Genomic DNA, 24,956 nt, shown 5'->3' on the forward strand with positions numbered 1-24,956 from the left:
TGGCAGAGCTAAAATATGACTTTAGAGTCCAGCCTTCCATTTAACTGTGACACTTCATGCTCCCCCTACATGCTCCCCTGGGCTGGCTGGTCACATAGCCATCACGTAAGACGTTGTTTTTATAAGTGTTTAAAATCTAAACACTAACTCACAAGTGAACACTTAGCTGCAACCCGATTTATAATTTGTGTCTTTCTACATTCAAAGAAAACTTTCATCTTCTACAGGGGTAGGTGCAGACCTGGCCTTCCCAAACCCTCATTTCTTCTGCAGAAAAGGGAACACCTTTTCACTGGATAAGGAGAAGAGTGTTGTTGTCCTGACAGCAGAATACAGGGTCACACTGCCTCCTGTGGCCCAGAACACTTGGCTCACAAAAGTACCCAAAACTGACTGAAAAGAAATTTGGAGTCCTTTAAAGTACACAGCACTTATTTAAAACAAACAAGTTTTTGGACCAGTTTTTAAATTTCTGAGACTCATAGTAGGGAGACTAAACGTCTTTTCCTTTACATCCAAAGTGTGGCCTCTCTTTGGCTGCATTTTCTGTGGTTGGCTATTATGCTAATGCAAGAGCTAAACAGCTAAACAGCTAGGATTCTACAGGCAGAATAAAGGAGCTGTAAGGAATGTTCAGGAAATAAAATAAAAATTGAAAAAAGAACCAATATGATCTCAGAGTTTGCACTAAGCAGTTCAAACAACACTTTCTGATAACAATATTTCTTTGAAATAGTTATTTTCCCCAACTAGTCAAAGTGGGAATGCAGAATTCTTTGTGATATACATTTCAGGGTTTTTTTTTTTTTTAAAGTAAGATATTTTGAGGTATAATTTTACATACAATAAAATTTACCCAATTTAGCATACAATTCTAAGGACTGACAAAATGTATCAATCATGTAACCATAACCACAGTCAATATGGAACAAATCCATCACATAAAAATCTACTACCCCCACCTCTCTGTAGTCAAGCCCCTTTCTCAGCATCTGGCAACCACTAATCTCTTTTCTGTCCCTATGGCTTTTGCCTTTGCACAACTGTCATGGGGTTGAGTCCTAAGGTATAGCACATTGTCTGGATTCTTTGATTCGGCACAATGAATATGAGATTCATCTATGTTGCTGAACTTTCTTTAATGCTGTTAATGTTATTCATTCCTTTTTTAATGGTGAGTCTTCCATTGAATAGATAAACCACTGTTTATGCATTCATTAACTGAAAGGCTTTTTCCATGAATATGGTTTTTATTTCTCTTAGGTAAATACATATATAAGAGGAAACTATTGGTTCCTATTGATCACATGTTTGACCTTCTAGGCATTGTTAAACTATTTCCCAAAGTGGCTATATCATTCTGCATTCCCACTAGCAGTGAATTAGAGTTCCAGAGGTGCCATATCCTTGCCAGCAATTGATATTGTGAGTTTTTAAAAAGGATTACCTCACGTGATTTTAATTTGAATTTGTCTAATGATTAATGATGTCACCCATCTTTTCATGCACATATTTGCTATTCATTTACTTTCTTTGGTGAAGTGTCCAAATCTTTGATTCATTTTGTTATTGCTTGCTTTACTCGATTACTGAGTTTTGAGGGTTCTTTATATATTTGGGATACTTTTATCAGATGTTTGGCAAATATTTTCTCCTAGTCTGTGGCTTGCCCTTTTATTTTGTCTTTTGAAAAGCAGAAATTCTAAATTTATCATTTTAAAAATTTTATAGAAAGTGTTTATGTCATATCAAGAACATGTCTGCCTAATCCAAGTGGCAAATTTTTCTTCTATAATTTCTTTAGAAGTTTAATAGTTTTAGATTTTACATATAGGTAGGTCTATAATCTATTTTGAGTTAATTTTTGTACATGTGTGAGGCATGTATTATATATAGACATCCAATTATTATAGAACATTTCAATGATTTAAAACTGTCCAGAAAACAGAAGGTATGGCTCTGAATGCAGTTTTTTTTTTTGTTGTTTTTTTGTTTTTGTCTTTTTGCCATTTCTTGGGCCGCTCCTGCGGCATATGGAGGTTCCCAGGCTAGGGTCGAATCGGAGCTGTAGCTGCCAGCCAACGCCAGGGCCACAGCAACATGGGATCTGAACCTCCTTTGCAACCTACACCACAGCTCACGGCAATGACGGATTGTTAACCCACTGAGCAAGGGAAGGGATCGAACCCGCAACCTCATGGTTCCTAGTCAGATTCGTTAACCACTGCACCATGACGGGAAATCCCGAATGCAGTTTAAAACCTAGTTACCAACACAAGGAATAACAGACTCTCAAAATGCATATTGTTGGGAGTTCCCATCATGGCGCAGTGGTTAACGAATCCGATTAGGAACCATGAGATTTCGGGTTCGATCCCTGGCCTCACTCAGTGGGTGAAGGATTCGTGAGCTGTGGTGTAGGTTGCAGACGCAGCTCGGATCCCATGTTGCTGTGGCTCTGGCGGAAGCCGGCGGCTACAGCTCCAATTTGACCCCTAGCCTGGGAACCTCCATATGCCACGGGAGCGGTTCAAGAAAAGACAAAAAAAAAAAAAAAATGCATATTGTTAAGTCAAAGAAGGCAACTTGAAAATTCCACATTATATGATTCCAATTTTATGGCATTCTGACAAAGGAAAAACTACAGATACCATAAAAAGGTCAATGATTAATAGGGCTCAAGGAAGAATGAATAGAGGGAGCAGAGAGGGATTTTTAGGGCAGTGAAACAAGTCTGTATGACACTGTGATAATGAATAAAGGTCATGACATATTTGTCAAATCCACGGAAAGTATACCACCAAGAGTGAACTCAAATGTAGACTGTGGACCTTGGATGATCAGGATGTGTTAGTGCAGGTTCATCGATTGTAAGGAATGCATCACTCTGGTGACAGATGTTGATAATGGGGGAGTCTATGTATGAGTGGGGGCTGGGGCATATGAGAAATCTCTGTACCTCCCTCTCAACTTTCCTGTGAATCTAAAACTACTCTAAAAGAATAAAGTCTTTACAATATCTGTAAAATGTACCACACAAAGAAAGAACACTGATGTAAGCTTGGACTTTTATTAACAATAATGTATCATTGTCTCATCAACTGTAACAAAGGTACCATAGCAATGCAAGATGTTAGTAACAGGGAAAACTGAGGTTGAGGGTTTATGGGAACTCTCTGTACTTTACACTCAGTTCCTCCACCAACCTAAACCTGCTTGAAAAATAAAACCTAATTTTTAAAAAAATCTAACTGCTTGGGAGTTCTCGTCGTGGCTCAGGGTTAACGATTCCGGCTAGGAACCATGAGGTTGCGGGTTCGATCCCTGCCCTTGCTTGTGGGTTAAGGATCCGGCATTGCTGTGAGCTGTTGTGTAGGTTGCAGACATGGTTTGGATCCCGAGTTGCTGTGGCTCTGGTGTAGGCTGGTGGCTACAGCTCTGACTAGACCCCTAGCCTGGGAACCTCCATATGCCACAGGAGCGGCCCTAGAAAAGACCAAAAAAAACAAAAAACAAAAAAACAAAAAAAACCTAAATGCTAACATCAAGAATATTCACAAAGATCCTAAAATAATAATTAATCCAAAGTATGACAGACTCCCCCCCGCCCTCAAGTGTCTCCTTAGAAGCTAATTATTTGTAGCCTAAGCAGGAACAGTGGTTTAATTTTCAGAATGGAAAAGGGTCTTCTGAATGAAACTTTAAGAAGAATTAGACTAACATGAAAAAAGAAAAGGAGAGGGCCAATATGACAAGCATAGAAATTATTAACAGACCAGAGGGACCAAATGTCAATAAACCACATTTAATTTGTGGTTGACCTCTTTCCAAAGATGCTCAAGATGGGATACACCATAGATTTTCTTTCTTTTTTAAAAGTTGATTTACAATGTTCTGTCAATTTCTGCTGCACAGCAGAGTGACCTAGTCATACACATATACACATTCTTTTTCTCATATTATCTTCTATCATGTTCTGTCACAAGTTATCGGATCTAGTTCCCCATGCTATATAGCAGGAACACCATGGATTTTCTAAATCCTCATTTAGAATTAGCAAAATTTCAAATATGCTCTTGGATAAAATTTATTTTTGTTCACCTAGCATAAAATGCCTTTGACATATAAAGAAAAGTAAGAAAAAATTTAACTGAAGTACATTCGTTTTTAAATGAAAGTGAAGGACTCAATATATACTAAGGGAAATGCAAATGTTGTTGAAATTTTCTTGTAGATCATAAAAAATGAAAGTGACCTTACGTTTCCATTTAAAAAGAACTGCACACAGGGGAACAAATTATGTCATATTTATGCTATGCAGTCCTTAAATCACCAAGATAGACTAGAAGGAAGATTTGTAAGAGGGGACCAGAAAAACCCCAAAGTGTAGCTTGGAAACACAGTGTTGTAATAGGTCTTTAATGTTCTTTCATTGAACAATATTCAAGTATAATTTTCTTAAACCAGAGCTACACTAAAGAACAGGGAAGCACTAAAAATGAATTCTCTACTCAGGCTATAGCCAAACATTAAAAAACAAAGCAACCTAAATCAAAAGGGACGGTATCCTCTAAACAGATCATTACAACTCAGTTCTAAAGACAGCCTTCATAAAATTTCAAAATGTATTTGTTTTGTCTATAACGTGTTAGGAGAAGATGTGGGATTTTTACTCAAAATTTTGGAGAAGAACTACTAATTTCTGCAATTGGCATTTCAGATTTCTGCTGTTTTTCATTGCTGTTTATTCTAAGAATGCTCTAACATCCTGCACTTAATCTGAACATATTCTGTGTAAGCCCACAAAAGCAGAAACTCTTATTTTCTAACACTCACTCTAGTTTTCACTTTGCTCTTTTTATAAAAATACTATCGACATTCATGTTTGAGTCTTTTTACAGAAACAAATTTTTAGCCCATGGCTACAAGTGAAACTTTGGGATCACGTGGTAACTGTAGGGGTAATGTTATAAGACACTGCTCTATTGTTTGCAAAGTAACTGCACCATTTCACACTGCCCAAGTAATGTGTAAAATTTCAATTTGTCTCACAACCTCACCAATATTAGATATTACCAGTTTTTTTAATTTTAGTCATTTTAGTGAGCTTATACTAGTAGTTTCATTGTGCTTTAATTTGAATTTTCCCCCAGATAAAGATATTACACATATGAAATACATATGCTTTTGTGAAGAGTCCAGATTTTCTGCAGTAATGAAACCCAGCGGTAATGAACCCAGCTAGTATCCATGAGGACAGAGGTTTGATCCCTGGCCTCGCTCAGTGGGTTAAGGATCTGGTGTTGCCATGAGCTGCAATGTAGTTCACAGACACAGCTCAGATTCTGCATTGCTGTGGCTGTGGCTAGGTCGGCAGCTGCAGCTCCGATCTGACCCCTAGTCTGGGAACTTCCATATGCTATGGGTACAGCCCTAAACAAAAAAAAAAAAGAAAAACTGGGTAGATGCACTCTGTTAGGTGAAATTTCCATCTATTCGTAAAGTGCTGAGAATATTTATCACATGAGTGTCAAATTTTGACACATTTTTCTTGGTTTTTTTCTCTTTGATTCCATTAATACAGTGAATTATGATGCAATAAATTTTGGTGTTTAACAACATTATTTTAATGTTCTAATAAAGTTACAATCCTGGGATGAATCGCATTTAGTCATAACATATAAAGATTTTTATATTTTATTGGATTCAATTTGTTAATATTTTGGAAAAGATTTTCTCCAAATATGTTCAGATGAAATGTTAGAATATATTTTCTTTTTTTTTTTTGTAATATTTTTGTCTTCTCTGGTCAGTGTAATGCTGTCCTCACAACTGAATCAAGACTACTTATTTCTTTCTTAAAGATTTCATGGGATTCTTTTTTTTTTTTCCCAGTATGATAGTGAAAGAATTCTGTGGACTGATTCCCCAATATAACTGGTGAAAATTATACAAATAAAAAATGAGTTAAAGGTTTTGGAAATTGTAAGGACATACAGCAAAATGAAGAAACATTCAAGAACACAGCTAAGCCTTGGCAAGATCACCAAGAGTCTTGGCACTTGGGCTACCTTCCTCACCTTGGCATCCACCAGCACAGAGTGACAAGAGCTTTGCCAAGAAGATGGGTTCCCTATTCCCTAGTTCCCATTCAAAATCTACATTATCTTCCTGGGGGGAGCAGACCACCAGCATTTTCACCCCTTTCCCCGGCTCCATCTTGCAGAGACTAAATTCCAAGTGGGTGGGGGGCTCCTTTCCTCTGTTTGTTGTAGAATTCCCAGAAATCATCTCAGAGGACACTCAAGGAAGATGGAAAATGGCTTTATTACGCCTGGGGGTCCACAGGGAATGGCTTTCCAATAATGGACCCCTAACAAAAAGAGGGAGATACATTTATAGTGCTTGCTTAGGTGTCTAACATGCTACATTAATCTTTAGTTACATGCAGGATACAGAAAAATATATAGCTGTACAGAATGCCTTATACTGTTACTTTAATGGTTTAACCTCAAGTACACTCTATTTTTGAATTTCTTTAAAACAATCAGGGCCCGGAGTTTCTCAAGTCCTAATGACTTTGTTTTTCTCAGAGCCCTTGTATGAGTCACCTTAAGTTCACCAAGATGGACGGTGGCAGCAAGAAGACTTCACTCTTGCCAAGCTCCCTAATTCCCTTTTCCACACCCCTACATACTCAGCCCCCAGCCACAGGGTGGAGTTTTAATTCAGGAATTGCAGGCTAGGAATAATGGGGTCTTAATTGCCTTCACCTTAGCTTGTTCATTGGGCACAGGTTCTGGGCCAGAAGACACAAGCTGAGAAGACCGGAATCTACCCTCTGGTCCACAATCCTGCTTACAGAGCAGGGAATCGCTTCAAGAGATGTGGGTCACTGTCCCTGCTGCCATCTTCAGAAGAGTGGCTCAGATATTTTGTTCAGAGAGAGGCAGGCCACAAAAAAGAACTCCAAAACTCTCCCCAGTAGACCTGGCTTTATTTGGGAGAGAGTGTATGGAAGTTCATGTTCAAGGGCATTCTTGAAAATTGTGGCGGTCTCAGTAATTCTAAGGAGACTGGTAGCTTCATGAGACTAAGAACCTAACTACAGACCAGCTCGATTAGCAGAGAGATTCAAAGACATAAAGAGCTAAGAATAACTCTCCTGGGGTCAGAAAAACCTCAAAGACTAGCCTCAACACTACCCATGCAGAGAGGCCTAAATTTAATTGGATTAGAATACAATGCAATTTGTGCCCCAGGACGTTGTTGAAAATAATAGAGGAAACAGGCGGCAATTAGTAGAGCCTAACAGTTGGGTGTTATACCAACAGAGGCAAACAGCTTCCTAGAAAAATCAGGGAAAGAGACAAAGAAAGCACTGTTAAAACCAATGTCAACGCAGGGTGACTGCCCATTATAAGCCTGTAACCACTAAGTCAAGATGTGGAAGATACAGTATCCCTCACTGTAAAATGTTTCAAAGTTCTTGGGAAAACACCATCAAACACTGGTAGTGTGAGAAACAAGACATCTACGATAGAAAAGAAAACTTAGAAGAAGCATTTTAATGTGTATGGTCAACATATATGGATTTACCAAATGGCAAAACATCTCATATCTTCCCCCTGGAGGTCCTACCATGAATTTGCACTCCTATTCAGAAAGCAAAGGCTGTTGGAATCACAGAAGTACTATTAGGGAAACGAGACATACAAACATTATATATATTATTTATGTATTTGAGGGGTTAGAAGAATGTAAAGAAATACACCGAGACTTCTTTTCCATCTTGCCCTTTAAACAAAAAATAAAATGAGATGACTCTAGGTAATTGCCTGTCTTGTTCTGCTGCAAGCACACACCAAATAACAACCTTTTATATAAGAGCTGGAAAAGGCTGTTTCAGCCCTAAGAGCATGAAGGGAATTGTCTTGTACATTGGCTACTCTACGGCCACGGTGCCAAGTTAACGGTAGGAAGGAGCAATGCTGCTATCAGAAAAACTCAGAAGCCCAGCTTTCCACTCCTGCTCTGCCTCCCCGACCCCTCCCACACATACAAGCCTGCACAGGCTTCACTTCTTCTTCTGAGTACATGTTATCTCCGGGGCCGTAACATTAAAGGGTTAACAGCTGAACAACGAGTGACCACTCATTCATTATAGTGCATTTTCTTTCTGTCATCCTCTGGTTACCTTTTCTCATGATGGGCTGTATCTTACTTACAAAATGTAAATATAAAAACAGAATAACCAATAATGCATGACATACGAAAACAGTATTTAGACCCATGAAAACCACTACCCTTACCAGAAATGTGCATTTGAGAGGTTCTGACTATTTACTGAATGTCTCTGCTTCCATAGACCACCTGTAATTTCTAGTCTCTGATCTCTTGAAAGGGATATAATTTCAAAGAGAAAAACTGCTGTAATTGGCACATGATAAGAGAAAGGAGAGTCCCTATTAAGAATGAACAAATCAGGACCAATTCAGATAAATAACAGAATGCAGACTGCAGTACCACCACCAAAGGAACAATTACGGCTAAGACTGGATTATGACGGACAAGAGGCCCTAACGCTTGAGTTTTGGTTCCATTATGGCTGAGAACAGACTAGACGAGCAGAATCTGAGACTGAAGTCTGGATTCCTTATGTGTTTAAGGTGTTGCTATTTAACCAATCAAGAAGGGGGAAATGACAGTTAAAGTTCAATTTTGCCCCGCATGGCCATGAGTAGCAATGCCTAACACCAGACTGATTCAACTCAGTTTTGACTCTGTTTTTCAGTATTTCCAGTTTAGTGATAAGCATATGCAGAAACCTAACCCCCTCCAAACTCCGAAGGGTCCCCTCCATCCTGCTCCTGACCCTTAGCAGTACATACTAGGAGTTAACAGAAACACAAAGCAAAAGAAGAGGTATTTTACAAAGCAGGTCAGTCACGAGATATGATCCAAATAAGGAGAAGTTAATCTAAGTATGGTATTTCAAAATGAAGCATAAGTAAAAAAAAAAAACAAAAAAACAAAAAAAAAACAAACTCGTTCTCTCTTTATGCCAATGTTATTACGAAAACCTAAAATACTAAGTGACAATAAAAATTCTCATAGATGTTTTATTTTAAAAATATCTGTTTCCTCAGCAGAAAGCTTTCCACCCTTTTCTTCTTAGGTAGTTTCATTACAAATGTGTAATTGGAATTTCAAAGGGCTAGCAACGAGTGTTCTTCGATCGGTTCTAAAAAAGGACAGAGCATTTAGAAGGAAATAATTCCTAAACAGAGCCTTGTATATCATTCATTCTCAAAAATTCACAGCATAACAAAATGAAAGAAGAATATAGGAAGGATATAAACAGTATCAAAGTGAAACCGATCATTCAAAAATCACAAGTAAATTATAGAGAAAATTGACCACCCAGTAAAATCTGAGCAAGTCATCCTCTTCTTGGGCTTTCAATTCTGGACTGAAAAATAAAATTTTTTTTTATGATGAAAAATCTCTGGACAGGAGCTTGTATAACATGCGAGGCTGAAACTGAAGGGGGTCACTGATGGCTCAGGACCTCCATTCTTCACATAGATTCACATTAGAAATCCAGCAATGTTAGCCTGACTCTGTGGGTAACACCACAGATGCTCTGTGGCCATCCTTTTGATATCCTCGTGTGAAATAATATATTGGGGCTTTTTATGATAAGAGGTGTAATTAGCAGTCATTTTGCAGAATAAAGTATTGATGCCACAAGCTAATTTTCTGAAAGTGCCTCTAAAGCAGCACCTGCACTATTCATGTTTATAAATCAGGTAATTGTACATCGAGCCACTTATGTGTATATGTAATTAGTTTAATTTACATATGTAAATCAATGATCATATGTAAATCAATGATCTCACATACAGTTTGCCAACTTCTTCTTTGCTTTATTGTTCCCCCCCTTTGCGAATTCAGATCAGATTTCTGAAATACTATATATATATATATATATATTTTTGTCTTTTGTCTTTTTAGGGCCGCACCTGCGATATATGGAGGTTCCCAGGCTAGGGGTCTAATCGGAGCTGCTGCTGCCAGCCTATGCCACAACCACAGCAATGCCAGATCTGAGCCACATCTGCAAGCTACATCACAGCTCACGGAAAAGCCAGATCCTTAACCCACTGAGCAAGGCCAGGGATCGAACCCGCAACCTCAAGGTTCCTAGTTGGATTAGTTTCCACTGCGCCATGATGGGAACTCCCTGAAATACTATTTTTACAAATTACCATTTATCCTTTTTTCTTAAGCCTTTTAAGGATATTCTCAATACCTCCACCTGATAATAAAACATAAGGACAAAATTCAAAGAAGCTGTTAAGTCTCTGCTAATTCATCATATCATAAAGCCACCTCGCGTGTACTGGATGTTCCGGAACCATATGAATCAATCTTTCCTGCTCTCTCCAAAGAACATTTAACTATGACCAGGGGTCTCCAACTCCCACCTAACTCTGAGTGATAATACTGAGAAATGATGATATAATTAGAATAGGAATTTGTTAGGTACAAAAGACAATGGCTGATCTCCTTCAGCGTTTTAAATCTGGGCAAAGATTTATACCTTGTGTCCTTGCCCATTTAGATCTACAGCAGGCAGAGCAACTGACTCTTCAAATGCTAATTTTCCAATGACTCTACATGGAAAAAATTAAGGATGAACTGTTGAAAATATTCTGAAGGATATAAAGATACAAAATTGTATTCAAGACTGCATTAAGGATTTGCAGAGCATCACATCTCAAGCACACAAACACAAACTTGAAGTCAACGCATTAAATTCTCCATTAATTTATGGCAAAATGGTTTAAGTTAATAATTTATAGTCTATTACCTAGGAAATTATGTTGAGATTATAACCAAGCAGGGCCCCGTGTGGCTCCTGGGCACAAAAGCCACTGTGTCCCCCATTTCTTGTGTGTAGAAAACGGACCTCATTCACCTCCATGGCCTTCCCTGAGTCCTAAGGGGCAGGATCAGATTGTTCATCAGGGAATGGAGGGGATGCCAAGACAAGCGAGGAACAGACAAGCAGCAACAGTACAGCCTTGGGGCAGGTTCCTGGTTCCCCTCAAGGGATACACATAATGATGCAGGCATCTTACACGCCTAAGAGGAAAGTTACATTCCTTATGCTTCTTTTAGAAGTGAATACTTTAACAACAAACGCCTTAGAGCCCTTCCTCTGCTTCTCTCTCTCTCTCTCTCTCTCTCTCTCTCTCTCTCTCTCTCCCCTTGCCCCTCCCCCCCCCCATTTGACTGCACCCTAAACGCAAACACCTGTGAGCTAAAGATTAGGTACCCTGAGCATAACTGCCTGCGGGTTAAAGATTATTAGCACATGTTTTTTCAGGAACTTTCCTAGTTTGTTCTAATCTCTGATCAATATGCCCTTTTCGCAGGTACTGTTATTCTAAGCAATAACGCTTCTCAGCAACAGGATCATGCTGAGATCTCCTGATGTCAACATCAATGACTAAGATTCCCCCAAGGAAGAATGCATGCCTGCCCCAATCCTGATTCTTATTTGAAACCCTGGCTTTCTCCTTTTAGACTACAAAACTCCTTGCAATTCTTTCCCAACGGAGGGCGTAGTCTAAGGCATTAAACTGCTGTGGCCTCCTTTGCCTGGCAAAGCAATAAAAGCTATTTTTTTTTTTTCCTTTACCCAAAACTCTGTCTCCCTGTTTCTATTTGACACTGGTGGACCAAGGCCAAATTTCAGCAACAAGATGACTAAAAATTTGCTTTGTTTTAATGAGTGATTTAACTGAAAATATAAAGATACCTTGAACTAAACTGAGAAATACAAAATAATTCTGAAATCATAATAAATTGCCTAACTTTAAAGAACACAACTGGTTAATTTTAAAAAGTTTTTTAAACATCTATAAAATAATACCCAGTTTCAGATTCTGAAAAGGTTCTTGAAAATTCCATTTTACAATTTTGAAAGGCTATGGTTCAATTAAAGGTGGCAGATTAAACATATGTATTTCCTCTAAATATCCATTAAATGCTAGTAAAGATATTAAAAAGTATAAAACCACAAGAGAAAAGATAACAAGGGAGAGAAGAGGAGAAGAGATCTCAACAAAATTCTTCAACATGGAACACGGATGACTGAGTGGTAACAGATTTAGCAACGCAGAGGAAGCCACAAACTAAAGTGCTAGATGACGGCTATTTTGAGATCACCTAAATATTTAACCCAGACAGGGTGAAGAAGTAATGAAAGTGGGGGGTGGGGTGCAGAAAGCAAGGGATCTCTTGCAGAGGTCTAATCAAAAGGCTTGACACCCTCTTACCCCACATATACCACATATAGAATACTAACATCCAGGAGCCTGTCTGAGCACTACACACACACACACACACACACACACACCCACACACACACACACGAGACTGTAGGTTTCGTTCCCCAGAGAAGCTGAACTGAAGGGATTCAAGATCTGGTGACATCAGTACAGTGGATAATGGGAGCAAGACACATAACTAACTACATGATGTGCAAGACAGAGAAGTGACCTTGGAGTAGAGGTCAATGGATCCAGAAACGGTGGACTGCCCCCAGGTGAGTACTGAGAGATAGCAGAAGTCAAATACCTGTCTGACTTCCAAAATGGTGCAGGAGGATGTAGGGTTCCAGAGATGTAATTAATAACTATGCCGCAATTCAGAGTACATACTAGGAAATGAAAGATAGAGAAGCTCCACCACCTGCTTCCAGGTACAGCCATCCACACAGCAAAAGTACAGACCCACCTGCTCAGGAGAAGGTAGTCCCACCAACCTGGACCCACATTAGTACTGCTTTGTTTTACAATCCCTTTGGTTCTACCAGTTTTTTTTTTAATTAATCAAGTGAATGGATTGATTTTTTAAAAGATAAAAATGATTATATCATCTGAAATTATATGTACTGGAAAAATAGACTAATTTCGTAAGTGATACTGTCAATCATTTCAAACAAACAAACAAAAAAAAAGATGAAGGAAATATGGTCTACGTTGAGAGAGGTTCTTATAGTTTCAAGTACTTTCTACAATGACCACTATTTGTAGAATCATTTAAAAACCATACTAGAAGAAATATAAAGTTCGGAGACAATATAATTTATCAATGTTCATTATGCAGGAAAACCAAAGGAACTGCAGGAAAACTAATGGCACATTTCAAAAAAGAAATATAGTCAAATGCTAATAAAATAATGTGAATACAACAAGTAGATGCTGTTAAGGTGGTCAAATAAAAGTTTTATTAGCCCTGAGTTTTATAAAAAGCCGCTTTTTATGAATTTTATAAATTTTATTGGAATTAATGATGACTTCACCTTGAATAAAAATATTCAATGAAAATTAGAAAAACTACATTCTTCTAGGCCTGGAGTTACCTTAGTTGGACTCCTTGTAGTACTTCCTGCATTGGAGAGAACTGTCCTAGCCCACTTTCAGGATTTGAAAAGGCAGACTCAGAGTTCTCGTGGTGGCTCAGTGGTTAACAAACCCGACTAGGAACCACAAGGTTGCAGGTTCGATCCCTGGCCTTGCTCAGTGGGTTAAGAATCCGACGTTGCCATGTGCTGTGGTATAGGTCACAGACACAGCTTGGATCTGGCATTGCTGTGGCTTTGGCATAGGCTGGCAGCAACAGCTCTGATTAGACCTCTAGCCTGGGAACCTCCACATGCCATGGGTGCGGCCCTAAAAAGACAAAAAGACAAAAAAAAAAAAAAGGCAGGCTCAACAGTTTCCATCTGGCAACTTATTCAGTATTCAACATCATTTCTAGGAAGGTTCCCCCCCCCATAAATGTAAATACAGTTGACCCTCTCTAGCCGTGGATCACGGCTGTTGGAATCCAACCATGTGGACTCTGCAGATACGGAGAGCCGAGGGTACCTGGTTCTGCAGTTTATATCTTAGTTTATGTCATTAGTATTCAATGAAGCCAGAAGAAGAAATCAGCAGTTCACCATGTCTAATGAAGCTTCAGCTACATTAATTTTTTCTTGTATCACAGCACCTGGCACTGAGCCTCAGTCTAGTTGAACAATGTATGAATGAATAAATAAAACTTATAATGAAGTTCCCTTTTTGCTTGTTACTTTGCCAGAAAAATAATCCTAGTTTCTTCAGTATTTTATGATGGAAACATTTTCTCTTCATCTTTAATTAATTAAATTTCTTGAGGTGTCTTAAGATGGCAAAGCCAGAACTGGGCACAGCACTCCACTAAGGATGTGACCAGTCAGAAATATATTAGAATAATGACTTTATGAAGTTGATGTTATGCAAACAGTTAAGTCATTCCAAGAATACATGGCAAATTTCCACCCATAAAATAATGTTGAAGCACTTACCTCAAGGACCAACCACAGTTTATCTCCATTTATTTTATCCTTTTTAAAGTACATGCCATAGAATCTGACCACATTAGGGTGGTCAGAAAGTGCTTTCAATATGTTGTATTCTGCTTCAATCTCCTCATCAATATCCTAATTTCGAAAAGTCAGAAGAAGAGAACTGTGAGAGAAACATCAATAAAGGCAACAAAGCATAATTTAGACTACCAAGTATAGAATTCTATTTTTTCAGAGCAAGGTTGGAATAGTTTTTTATTGTGCTTGGTATTATGTACTGAAATTTCTCATTACAGTTTAAGGAGAGAAATTGTGATTTTTCTGCTAATCAGATATATCTGTAATTACATAAGTTTCATTGAAAAGGAATAAATAGAAGGCTATTTTTGTGTGCAACATATATGGAAAGCTACTCTGGATGATTTTCCTTTTTTTTTTTTGTAGTTTTAACTTTATTTAAATGGAAACTGATTTGAAATGAAAACTTTTAGCTGGTTCATTTTGCTTCTCATTTTGAAGTGCAGGATATTCAAAGCCTGCCAAAAACTAGTCATACATGCAATAAACTCCTACGTTTCCCCCAAAGTGAAACAGAATTAAATGATATAAGATGACATATAGCCTTTATTTAGCTGAAAGTCCATTCGAAGTAGAATATGTTGTTAGCCTGTCATAAAAACGCAAGCTGGGCATGACGTCACTTGGTCATGTTTCTAGAAAACCACATGAACATGAAACAACTCAGAGTCATAAATAGAAAAAGCCTTCTAGGAGTTCCTGTTGTGGCTCAGGGGTAACAAATCCAACTAGTACTTCATGAGGATGCAGGGTTGATCCCTGGCCTTGCTTTGTGGGTTAAGGATCCAGTGTTGCTGTGAGCTGTGGTGTATGCCAGCAGCTGTAGCTCTGACCCTACCCTACCCTGGGAACTTTCATAGACCATGGGTACAGCCCTAAAAAGCCAAAAAAAAAAAAAAAAAAAAAAAAAAGGAAAGAAAAAAGGCTTCCAATATTTAAGGTCCATAGTGTTTTAGCACAGAATCATGGAATCACAGAGCTGGAAAGAATTTTAGAGCAGAGGTCTAGTCTGAGGGGAAGAAACTAAAGCTCAGGGCAGTTAGAATCACAAAGCTGGTTAGTGTGAGATCCAGGACTAGTCCACCGACTACTACCTTCTAGATCTGCTCATTTCCTCCCTTTCTTGGAGAGAAGATTATTAGTTCAAAATCCATAACAGCAAGACTCTTTTAATAAAAAAGTCACCCTGTAAAATGCTTGGATGCATTTAAATTTATTTTATTAAGATCATAATCTCTTGGCTATAAATCTTTTTTTATTTGACTTGTGGCAAGATGAATGAAGAGTAAACAAATAATTCTTAGGAAAATGTATACATACTATGACAAGAATAATAGCAGAAGAACATATTTCAGGCTATAGTTATAAAATTAAGCTGTTTAATTAAAATAATAGAATGAAACATGACTTATAAGGTTAGTAGTATACCAAACACGAGTAAATTATTAAAGAATATAGACCACTTGTATATTCACAAGCCATCTGTTTTGTCCATAAGAAGCAGAAGAATGGGAGAGAAACACTGATTATGGGGCTAGACATTGGGATCAGGCTGGAGCCCTTTTCTTGCCACCATGAACCCCAACCCATAATAACAAAGACCAAAGGACAGACCCATAATTGCAAAGACCAGAGGTACAGTTATTTCGGTACAGCTTAATTTGTGTCTCTCTTCCCTCAGTTAAACGCTAAGAACGTTGCAACAGGGGAACATGAAGACCAGCAGCATCAGCTAAGTCTGGGAAAAGCATTCCTCCTTTTCTCCCTCCAGTGCATCTAATTTACTACTTGAAAAGAAACCCCCACACTCCTTGCCATGAAACAATGTTGGGGTTTTTTGTTTTTTGTTTTTGTCTTTTTTGTCTTTTGAAGGCTGTACCCGCAGCATATGGAGGTTCCCAGGCTAGGAGTTGAATCGGAGCTACAGCTGCTGGCCTATGCCAGAATCACAGCAACACCAGATCCAAGCCACATCTGTGACTTATACCACAGCTCACAGCAATGCCAGATCCTTAACCCACTGAGGGATCTAACTGGCAACCTCATGGTTCCTAGTTGGATTCATTAACCACTGAGCCACGACGGGAACTCCATTGCTTTAATGGATTTAGTAGAAATCAACTACCAAAAAAGAAAGCAACCCCAAGATGAATAGAGGCCCAAAGACCTTTTGCAGGATCCTACAGTTTGTGAGTATAAGAGCTGTGACAAGTATAAGGACTCCGATGCCCTCCCCATATGTATCACATTCTTTCCATCAAGCCGCACGCCCATCACGTGTGCAGGAGTTGAATAAATGGAGAATTGCTCTCAAAGAGATATGGGGATTTGGGATCACTGAGATTATTCTGGCTTCCCTAAGTTATATGGGAGACTGCTACATATGTCCCAATAGCTGAAAATGCTCCCAAACATCCAGTCCTCACTCCCAGAAAAAAGGAATTTCATCCATCTCCTCATGCTCTTAAAGGCAAAGAAAGACACAGTTCCCTCATAGCATCATAGCTGCTATTCCGCAAAAAGCGAAGGAGGAGCCCATTGGGACATTGCTGAAAAAGAGGCCATAAGGACTGGACCTGAAATTCAATTCTTCACAAGGAACCTCACCTCCCCCGCCTCAATTATAAAGGAGAACCATTTTTCTTTGGAATCACTTAAGCAGACATGAAAATTAATTTACCGTCTTTGAAAGAAATTTAATTTTCAAAAATTATTTCTGGTTTGGTATAAGAAGAATTCCACCTGAAAACTAAGCAAACAGGAAGAAAAGGAGAGCTGGTCAAGACCACATTTTGGGATTATTTCTAGACCCATGAGTCTGTATTCTGACAACTTCATGAAATCTAAAATAATATTAAGTCTTCACTGTTGAGTTGTTGAGAGACTGATTGATTGACTGCCTCACCTGCGGCTTATGGAAGTTTCTGGGCCAGAGATGAATCTGAGCCACAGCTGCAACTTACACTGCAGCTGTGGCAGTGCTGGATACTTAAATCACTGTGTGGGCAGGGATCAACCCTGGGCCTCAGAAGCAACTGAGCTGCTGCAGAGACAATGCTGGATCCTTAACCTGCTGCGCCACAGCGGAAACTCTGAGAGTTATATTTATTTATTCACTTATTTGTATTATACATTTATTCATCTATCAAATATTTGTTGGGCCCTATTATAAATGTTAAGCATATAAAGGAGGAAAATCTAACCAGTAGACTTTTTTCCTTCAAATTATAAATGACATTGTGATAAATACACAAGGTAAGATACCTACACTTTTTCACTGTTTAATACAGATTTTTAAAAAGTTTATTAGCAGGAAAAAAAAAAAAAAAAACTCAATGTGACTCACATGAATTGGATCCAGAATTTTGACTGCTGCTTTTTGACCATTTTTCTTATTCAACACTTTAAAAACTTTTCCATATGTTCCTTTGCCGATCGTTTCAGTGATTTCCCAGGTATCAGAAGGATCAGGAAAGTTATCAAAGATAATTGTTTTTCCAATTAATGGAAGCATCTCCAAAGTTTAAATCACTGGAGAGAAAAAGTACAGACCTTCATCTATATGTGATTGGTGATATTAAATGACACACAAACTCACGGGAAATTAATATTTTTACTGACATGATGGAAAATACACCTCAGAACCAAATGTACTCAGAGTCACAGAAAATTTTAATTTCAACTCTTTTTTGCAAACAGATTAATATGAGTTTAATAATGCTTTGTAAACAAAGCTTTCTAGGCTCAATACAGTCCCGTATTGCTATAAATTATTTTCAGATGAAAATAAGAGGCACATTTAAATCACTTTGATTCACTGCTTTAGACTCCATGAATAAAGAATTTTAGAACGAATCTTAGATAAACTTCAACTTCTTCATCAAAACAAACCCCACACTTTAAAATGATTGTGTTTTTTATCACTGTTCTATATAAAACCCAGTAACTGGTCCCCCATTGCTTCTAGGGTGAAATTTCTTTCACATAACCTACCACGTCCTTTAAAATATGGTCCTTGCTTCATTTCCTAGCCTCATGTCTCAACAATCTTCCCTCAGACACTACAATACAGCCCCTTGGGATCCCTCAGGTCAATTCCTTCTCACTTAAGGATCTTTTCTTTTTTATTTTTTTTTGGTCTTTATTCTAGGGCTGCTCCTGCAGCATATGGAGGTTCCCAGGCTAGGGGTCGAATCGGAGCTGTAGCCACTGGCCTAGGCCAGAGCCACAGCAACGCAGGATCCAAGCCACGTTTGCAACCTACACCACAGCTCACGGCCAAGACAGATCCTTAACCCACTGAGCGAGGCCAGGGATCGAACCCGCAACCTTGTGGTTCCTAGTCAGATTCGTTAACCATTGGGCCATGACAGGAACGGGAACTCCAACATGTATTTCCTCCTGCTTCTGCTTGTGGTTTCCTTGCTAAATTTCTAAATCCTGCTTAATCTTTTCATATCTTAGCTTGGATGTCATTTCCTCCAAACAACCACTCTCCATCCCACTGGGGCTGCATTCCCACCTCCACACTCCAAGAGCACTCTGAACCCACCCTGATCTGTTATTACTGAATGCCCAGCACCTGGCACAGTGTGGAAATAATTAGAATATGGCTAAAGAGGTCAAGTGACTTTAAAAAGAAGATTTTATATGTAACCTGAGATAAGATCTTCCAAGCAGTGCTTTTAACTTTTCATGTTCTCCTTATATGACATTTAACCATTTGTATAAAATTACAAAGAAAAAGGAACAGAAGGAGGAACCAGAACTGTGGCAGTCCTCAGAATTTTTCAGTTATCTATGCAAAACCTAACTCTTTTGAAGTTATAAAACTGACTACAGTTGTGCTTGTATGTGTATGCATACGCATAGAAACATATCTCTTAATATGCACTAATATTACATAATATTAGCCCATGAAATTCACTTGTCTGATCACAACTTTAAACCTCACCCAGCCTGTTGATTCCTCACTTTCTTTTTAGCCATCAAGTCTCTTCAGTCTTTATTCCCTCTTCGCTTACTCCTTCCCCAGTATAAACTGAATTATTAGGACTTCCTTGCAAATGCCTTCAGCACTCTTGTTCCTCTCTTTCTCTACCACCAGTCTCCTGGGGTTAAAAACCAACTTTGGTAAAACCCTTTATCTTCTTCACACCTGTGCCTGTGCCTGGAGAAGCCACACAACCATGCTGAAGGGTTTCACTTTAAATTCAGGAACAAAAACTCAACATCCTACTGCCCCTCCCTGGTTTGTATATTCCTTTCTCTCGTGGCTATTTCACAGTGATCTCTCTCCTCAGCCTGTTCCCTCTTTGCTGTCTTTATCCCCTCCCACTGATGCTTTTGCTTAATGATTAAGTAAAAACAAAAAATGGAAGCAATAAAAAACTCAATCTTCTCATCACAAATCTACAAACCTACATACATCAAAAACAAGGTGTTCATTCAATTATCATCAATAATTGCTGTTTGACTTCATTTAGTCCTTTTCTTCAGCTCCATCTCATCCTTCACCTCTCAGCTCAAATATCACATTCTTAGAAAGGTCTTCCCTGCACATTTTATCCCTCCATCAGAATGCAAGCTACACAGGGTAAAGATTGTTATTTTTACCACGTTTCCACAGTCGCCAGAACGATGCCTAACACAGTTGCTAGACATTAGTAGACACTAGCTAAATAGGCAAATGGTTATTTATCTGCTACTTTTGACGGCAGAGACCTTACTTCAGAGACCTTACTTATCTTGTTTACTCACAAATCTAATAATGCCTAACTCTGTGCCTGCCATATAGGAGATGTTAAATACATAGCTGCTGAATAAGTGAATCAACACAGTTCTTCAAAAAAAGTTTTTAAATGGGAGAGAGAGAAAAGTGAGGATTAGGAGATGCTGAAAAGAATTTGAAAAGCTAAACAAAATAAGGCTCATAGCCTGATTCATTATATTTAAGGGGACATCATCCAGTAAATGGCTATGAATGCCTCTGAAAATTACATCACTACATAAAAAACACACTTATGAATAGTTCTTAGAACACTTACTCTTTATGAAATTTGTGCTTTTGATCCAAATGCAAAGGAACAAGTAGGAGGTAATCAGTAATAATCATCCACTTTAGGGATTTCATAATCAGTGACAAGATAACTACTTTTTACATCTATCTACTTGAGTCATGCAAATAAGCATTTATGCCATCCATATAATGTAAAAGTTGGACCAAAAGACCAAATTAAATCTTATTAAATGTCTGAAACAGGAGTTTTCAACCAGGAAAAACATTCATTTTATGGAATATTGCTTTTAAACTGGTAATGTTATTGAACACAATTTTAATTACTGCTTCTCTAAATATCAGGAATTAACTGTTAGTCTTTATACAGGTATACGAACTAAATTAAAAATAACTGAGCACCAGTTACTATAAAACTCTCAGAGGAAAACATAGGCAGAACACTCTCTGATATAAACGGTAGAAATATCTTCTCAGAATCACCTCCCAGAGTAATGAAAATAAAAACAAAAATAAACAAATGAGACCTCATTAACTTTAAAAGTTTTTGCAAAGCAAAGGAAACTATAATCAAAAAGAAAGACAACCCAGGGAATAGGAGAAAGTATCTGCAAATGAAGCAACTGACAAAGGATTAATCTCCAAAATATTCAATCACCACCTGCAGCTCAATATCAAAAAAACAACCCAATCAAAAGTGGGCAGAAGATCTAACTAGACATTTCTCCAAAGAAGACATACAGATGCCAAAAAAACACATGAAAAGATGCACAACATCGCTCATTGTTAGCAAACTGCAAATCAAAACTGTGTGGTACCACCTTACACCAGCCAGAATAGCCATCATCAAAAAGTGTACAAACAATAAATGCTGGAGAGACTGTGGAGAAAAGTGAACCCTCTTACACTGTTGGTGGGAATTGGTGCAACCACTATGGAAAACAGTATGAAAGTTCCTCAAGAAACTAAAAATAGAATTACCATATAATCCAGCGATCCTATTACTGGGCATCTAGTCAGAGAAAACCATAATTCAAAAAGATACATACATCCCATTGTTCACTGCAGCGCTATTTGCAACAGCCAAGACATGGAAGCAATCTAAATGGCCACAGACAGAGGAATGGCTAAAGAAGAGATGGTACATGCATACAATGGAATATTACTCAACCATAAAAAATAATGAAATAATGCCATCTGCAGCAACATGGATGGACCTAGAAATTATCATATGAAGTTAGTCAGACAGTGAAAGACAGACATCATGTGTGATCACTTATATGTGGAATCTGAAAACAGGATACAAATGAAGTTATTTGCAGAAGAGAAATACAGACTTACAGACTTTGAAAAACGTATGGTTACCAAAGGGTACAGGTGCAGGGCAGGTGGTGGACCAGGGGTGTGGGACTGGCATATGCACAATGAGGTATATGGAATGACTGGGCAACTGGGACCTGCTGTATAGTACAGAGAACTCCATCCAATATTTTGTAACCATCTAAGTGGGAAAGAATCTGAAAGAGAATGGATATGTATAATTGAATCACTTTGTTGTACAGCAGAAATTTATCACAACCTTGCAAACCAACCATACTTCAATAAAACCTTAAAAAACATAATTGAACACAAATATGTGCAAAGTAATTTAGAGTTTTGAGAGTACAAAGACAGGCAACTTATGAGATAGATACATAAATATGTAACTATATTATGAAAAGTGATAGATAACAAAAATATGCATAAAGCACCATGGTAGCCCAAGTAAAGCAATTAATTCTGAAGTATCATGAAAAGATAAAGAAAATTAGCAGGTTTGGAGCCAGACATTAAACAAGAAAGAGTTTGTCTAAAATAGCATTTCCTCTTTAATGGGTCTCAGTAAGATAAATATTTAAAGCAGTGCATTGCTACATTATAAAACAATAATCACAGAATGACAAAAGCACAAGCATCTTGGAAAACTGAATACCCTAGGTTGAATTTTATTTAAAACAAACAAAACTTCCAACAAGTAGGCTCACAGAACTCAAACATATAAATTGTTCTTAGTTACATGACTAAGGTAAAGAATTACTTTTGACATATATATCTACTGTATTTTGATATATGTATTTACCATAATACGTAAAGATACTAAAGCTACATTTTAAAAATAAAAATTCATCTTGTTTAGCTGATTATATAATGAGCTATTGAAGAGTTTTTATATGTGTGTGCGATAGGAAAAAAGACCATAATATTTTAAAAAAGTATCTTACTTCAGGATCTTAACACTCATCGCAGCAATTCTTCTGACTGCTTTTGTAAACCTGCACTTAATTCTTCTTTATTAAAGTAATCAAACTGCGGTCAGGCTCATTCTAAAACACAGCAGGACAATCCCTCATTGGGCTGTCTCTTCCCTCTGCTTGGAATGCTGTTCTCCAGACATCCACCTGGTTTCCTCCTGCATTTCCTTCGTCTTACACTAGCCATGGCCTTTCAATAAGTCCTACCCTTACCATCCTATTTAAAACCTGCCCTCCTCCAACCCATCCTACTCCCCAACTCTTGGTCCCCCTTACAAGCCTGCCCTGTTTTCATAACACTTATTACCTCTTTGCAATGACATTATTTCCTATTTATGATGTTTCATTTATTATTTTTTTCTCTGCTACTGGGCTGTAAGCTCTAAGAGGGCTAGGGCTAAAATTTTATTCAGGTTGTTCACGGATGTATTCCAAAGATCCTAAATCCGTGACTGGCCTAACAGGAAGTACTTTATAAGTACTATCTGGGTGAGGATGCCTACTTTTGCCATTTCTATTCAACAGAGGACTGGACGTCTCAGCAAGAGCAAGAAATCAAGAAAAAGAAATAAAAGGCATCTAAGTCGGAAAGGAAAAATAAAATTATCTCTATTCATAGACGACTTGATCTTGAATGTAGGAAAATCTAAAGAAGCCACCAAAAAAGAGACTGGTAGAAATAATAAATGGATTAAGGAAAGTTACGGGATGCAAAATCGGGATGTATGCAAAGATCATACACTGACTATGAACCTGAAAAGTAAATTAAGAAGATAATTCTATTTATAATAACACCAAAAAATACCTAGGAATAAATTTAACCACGAAGGTGACAGACTTATACAGTGAAAACTACAAAACAATGATGAAAGAAATTAAAGAAGACACAAGAAATGGAAAGACATCCCGTGTTCACATATCGGAAGACAACATTAAAATGTCAATGAGTACTGCCCAAAACAATCTACAGATTTAACACATTCCCTACCAAAACCCCAGTGATATTTTTAGCAAAATAGAAAAAAAAAATCCATCCAAAAATCGTAGAGTCTCAAAGGACTTCCAATAACCCAAATAGTTCTTTAAAAGAAGAATAAAGTTGGAGGTCTCACACGTCCTACTTTCAAAACTTATTACAAAGCTACAGTAATCAAAGCATTGTTTTACTGGCATAAAGCTAAACATGCATACCCATGGAATAAGATGGACAGTCCAGAAATAAAACTTCACACATATGGTCAAACAGTTTTCAATAAGACTGCCAAGATCATTCAATGGGGAAATAGTCTTTTTAGCAAATGATGTTGAGAAAATTGGAAATCCCCATCTGAAAGAATGAAGTTGAATCCTCATGTCATGCCAAGAAGAAAAATTAACACAAATGGACCAAAGACCTAAATATAAGAACTAAAACTATAAAACTTAGAAGAAAATATAGGGGGAAATCTTCATGACACTGGATCTGGCAATAATTCCTTGGATATGACACCAAAGCACAGGCAAGAGGAAAAAATAAGTAAGTGGGACTTCATAAAAACTAAAAACTCTTGGAGTTCCCATCGTGGTGCAATGGAAACGAATCTGACCACAAACCATGAGGTTGCACGATCAACCCCCGGCCTTGCTCAGTGGGTTAAGGATCTGGTGATGCTATGAGCTGTGGTGCAGGTCAAAGACGCAGCTCGGATCCCTCATTGCTGTGGCTGTGGTGTAGACCAGCAGCGACAGCTCCGATTTGACCCCTAGCCTGGGACTTCCATATGCCGTGAGTGTGGCCCTTAGAAAAAAGCAAAAAAATAAAAAATAAATAAATAAAATAAAAGAATTAAAAACTCTTGTACATCAAAGAACATTGTCAATAGAGTGAAAAGACAACTCACGAAATAGAAGAAAATATGTGAAATCATACATCTGATAAAGAGTTAATATCCAGAATATAAAGAATGTCTGCAATACCACAACAAAATAATCTAATTTAAAAAATGGGCAAAGGGCTCAAACAGCCATTTATCCAAAGAAGATATATCCAAATGGTCAATAAGCACATGGAATGACCCTCAACATCATTAATCATGAAAATGCAAATTAAAACATAAAGAGATACTACTCCACACTCATTAGTATGGCCACTATAAAACTACAGAAAACAAATGTTGTTGAGGGT

The 24,956-nt window shown here is 37.9% G+C and overlaps 1 protein-coding gene across 1 annotated transcript in view; it reads right to left on the bottom strand.

Moving 5' to 3' along the window:
• MYO3A (myosin IIIA) overlaps positions 1-24,956 on the bottom strand; it is a 231,457-nt gene that overhangs the window by 198,008 nt on the left and 8,493 nt on the right. Inside the window, 2 exon segments of the mRNA XM_021064905.1 lie at positions 14,408-14,542; positions 17,832-18,016. Of these exon segments, the coding sequence (XP_020920564.1) occupies positions 14,408-14,542; positions 17,832-17,999 (303 nt within the window). The 5' untranslated portion in view covers positions 18,000-18,016.

Source organism: Sus scrofa, chromosome 10 (assembly GCF_000003025.6).
Source record: "Sus scrofa isolate TJ Tabasco breed Duroc chromosome 10, Sscrofa11.1, whole genome shotgun sequence".
Classification (NCBI taxonomy): Eukaryota; Metazoa; Chordata; class Mammalia; order Artiodactyla; family Suidae; genus Sus; species Sus scrofa.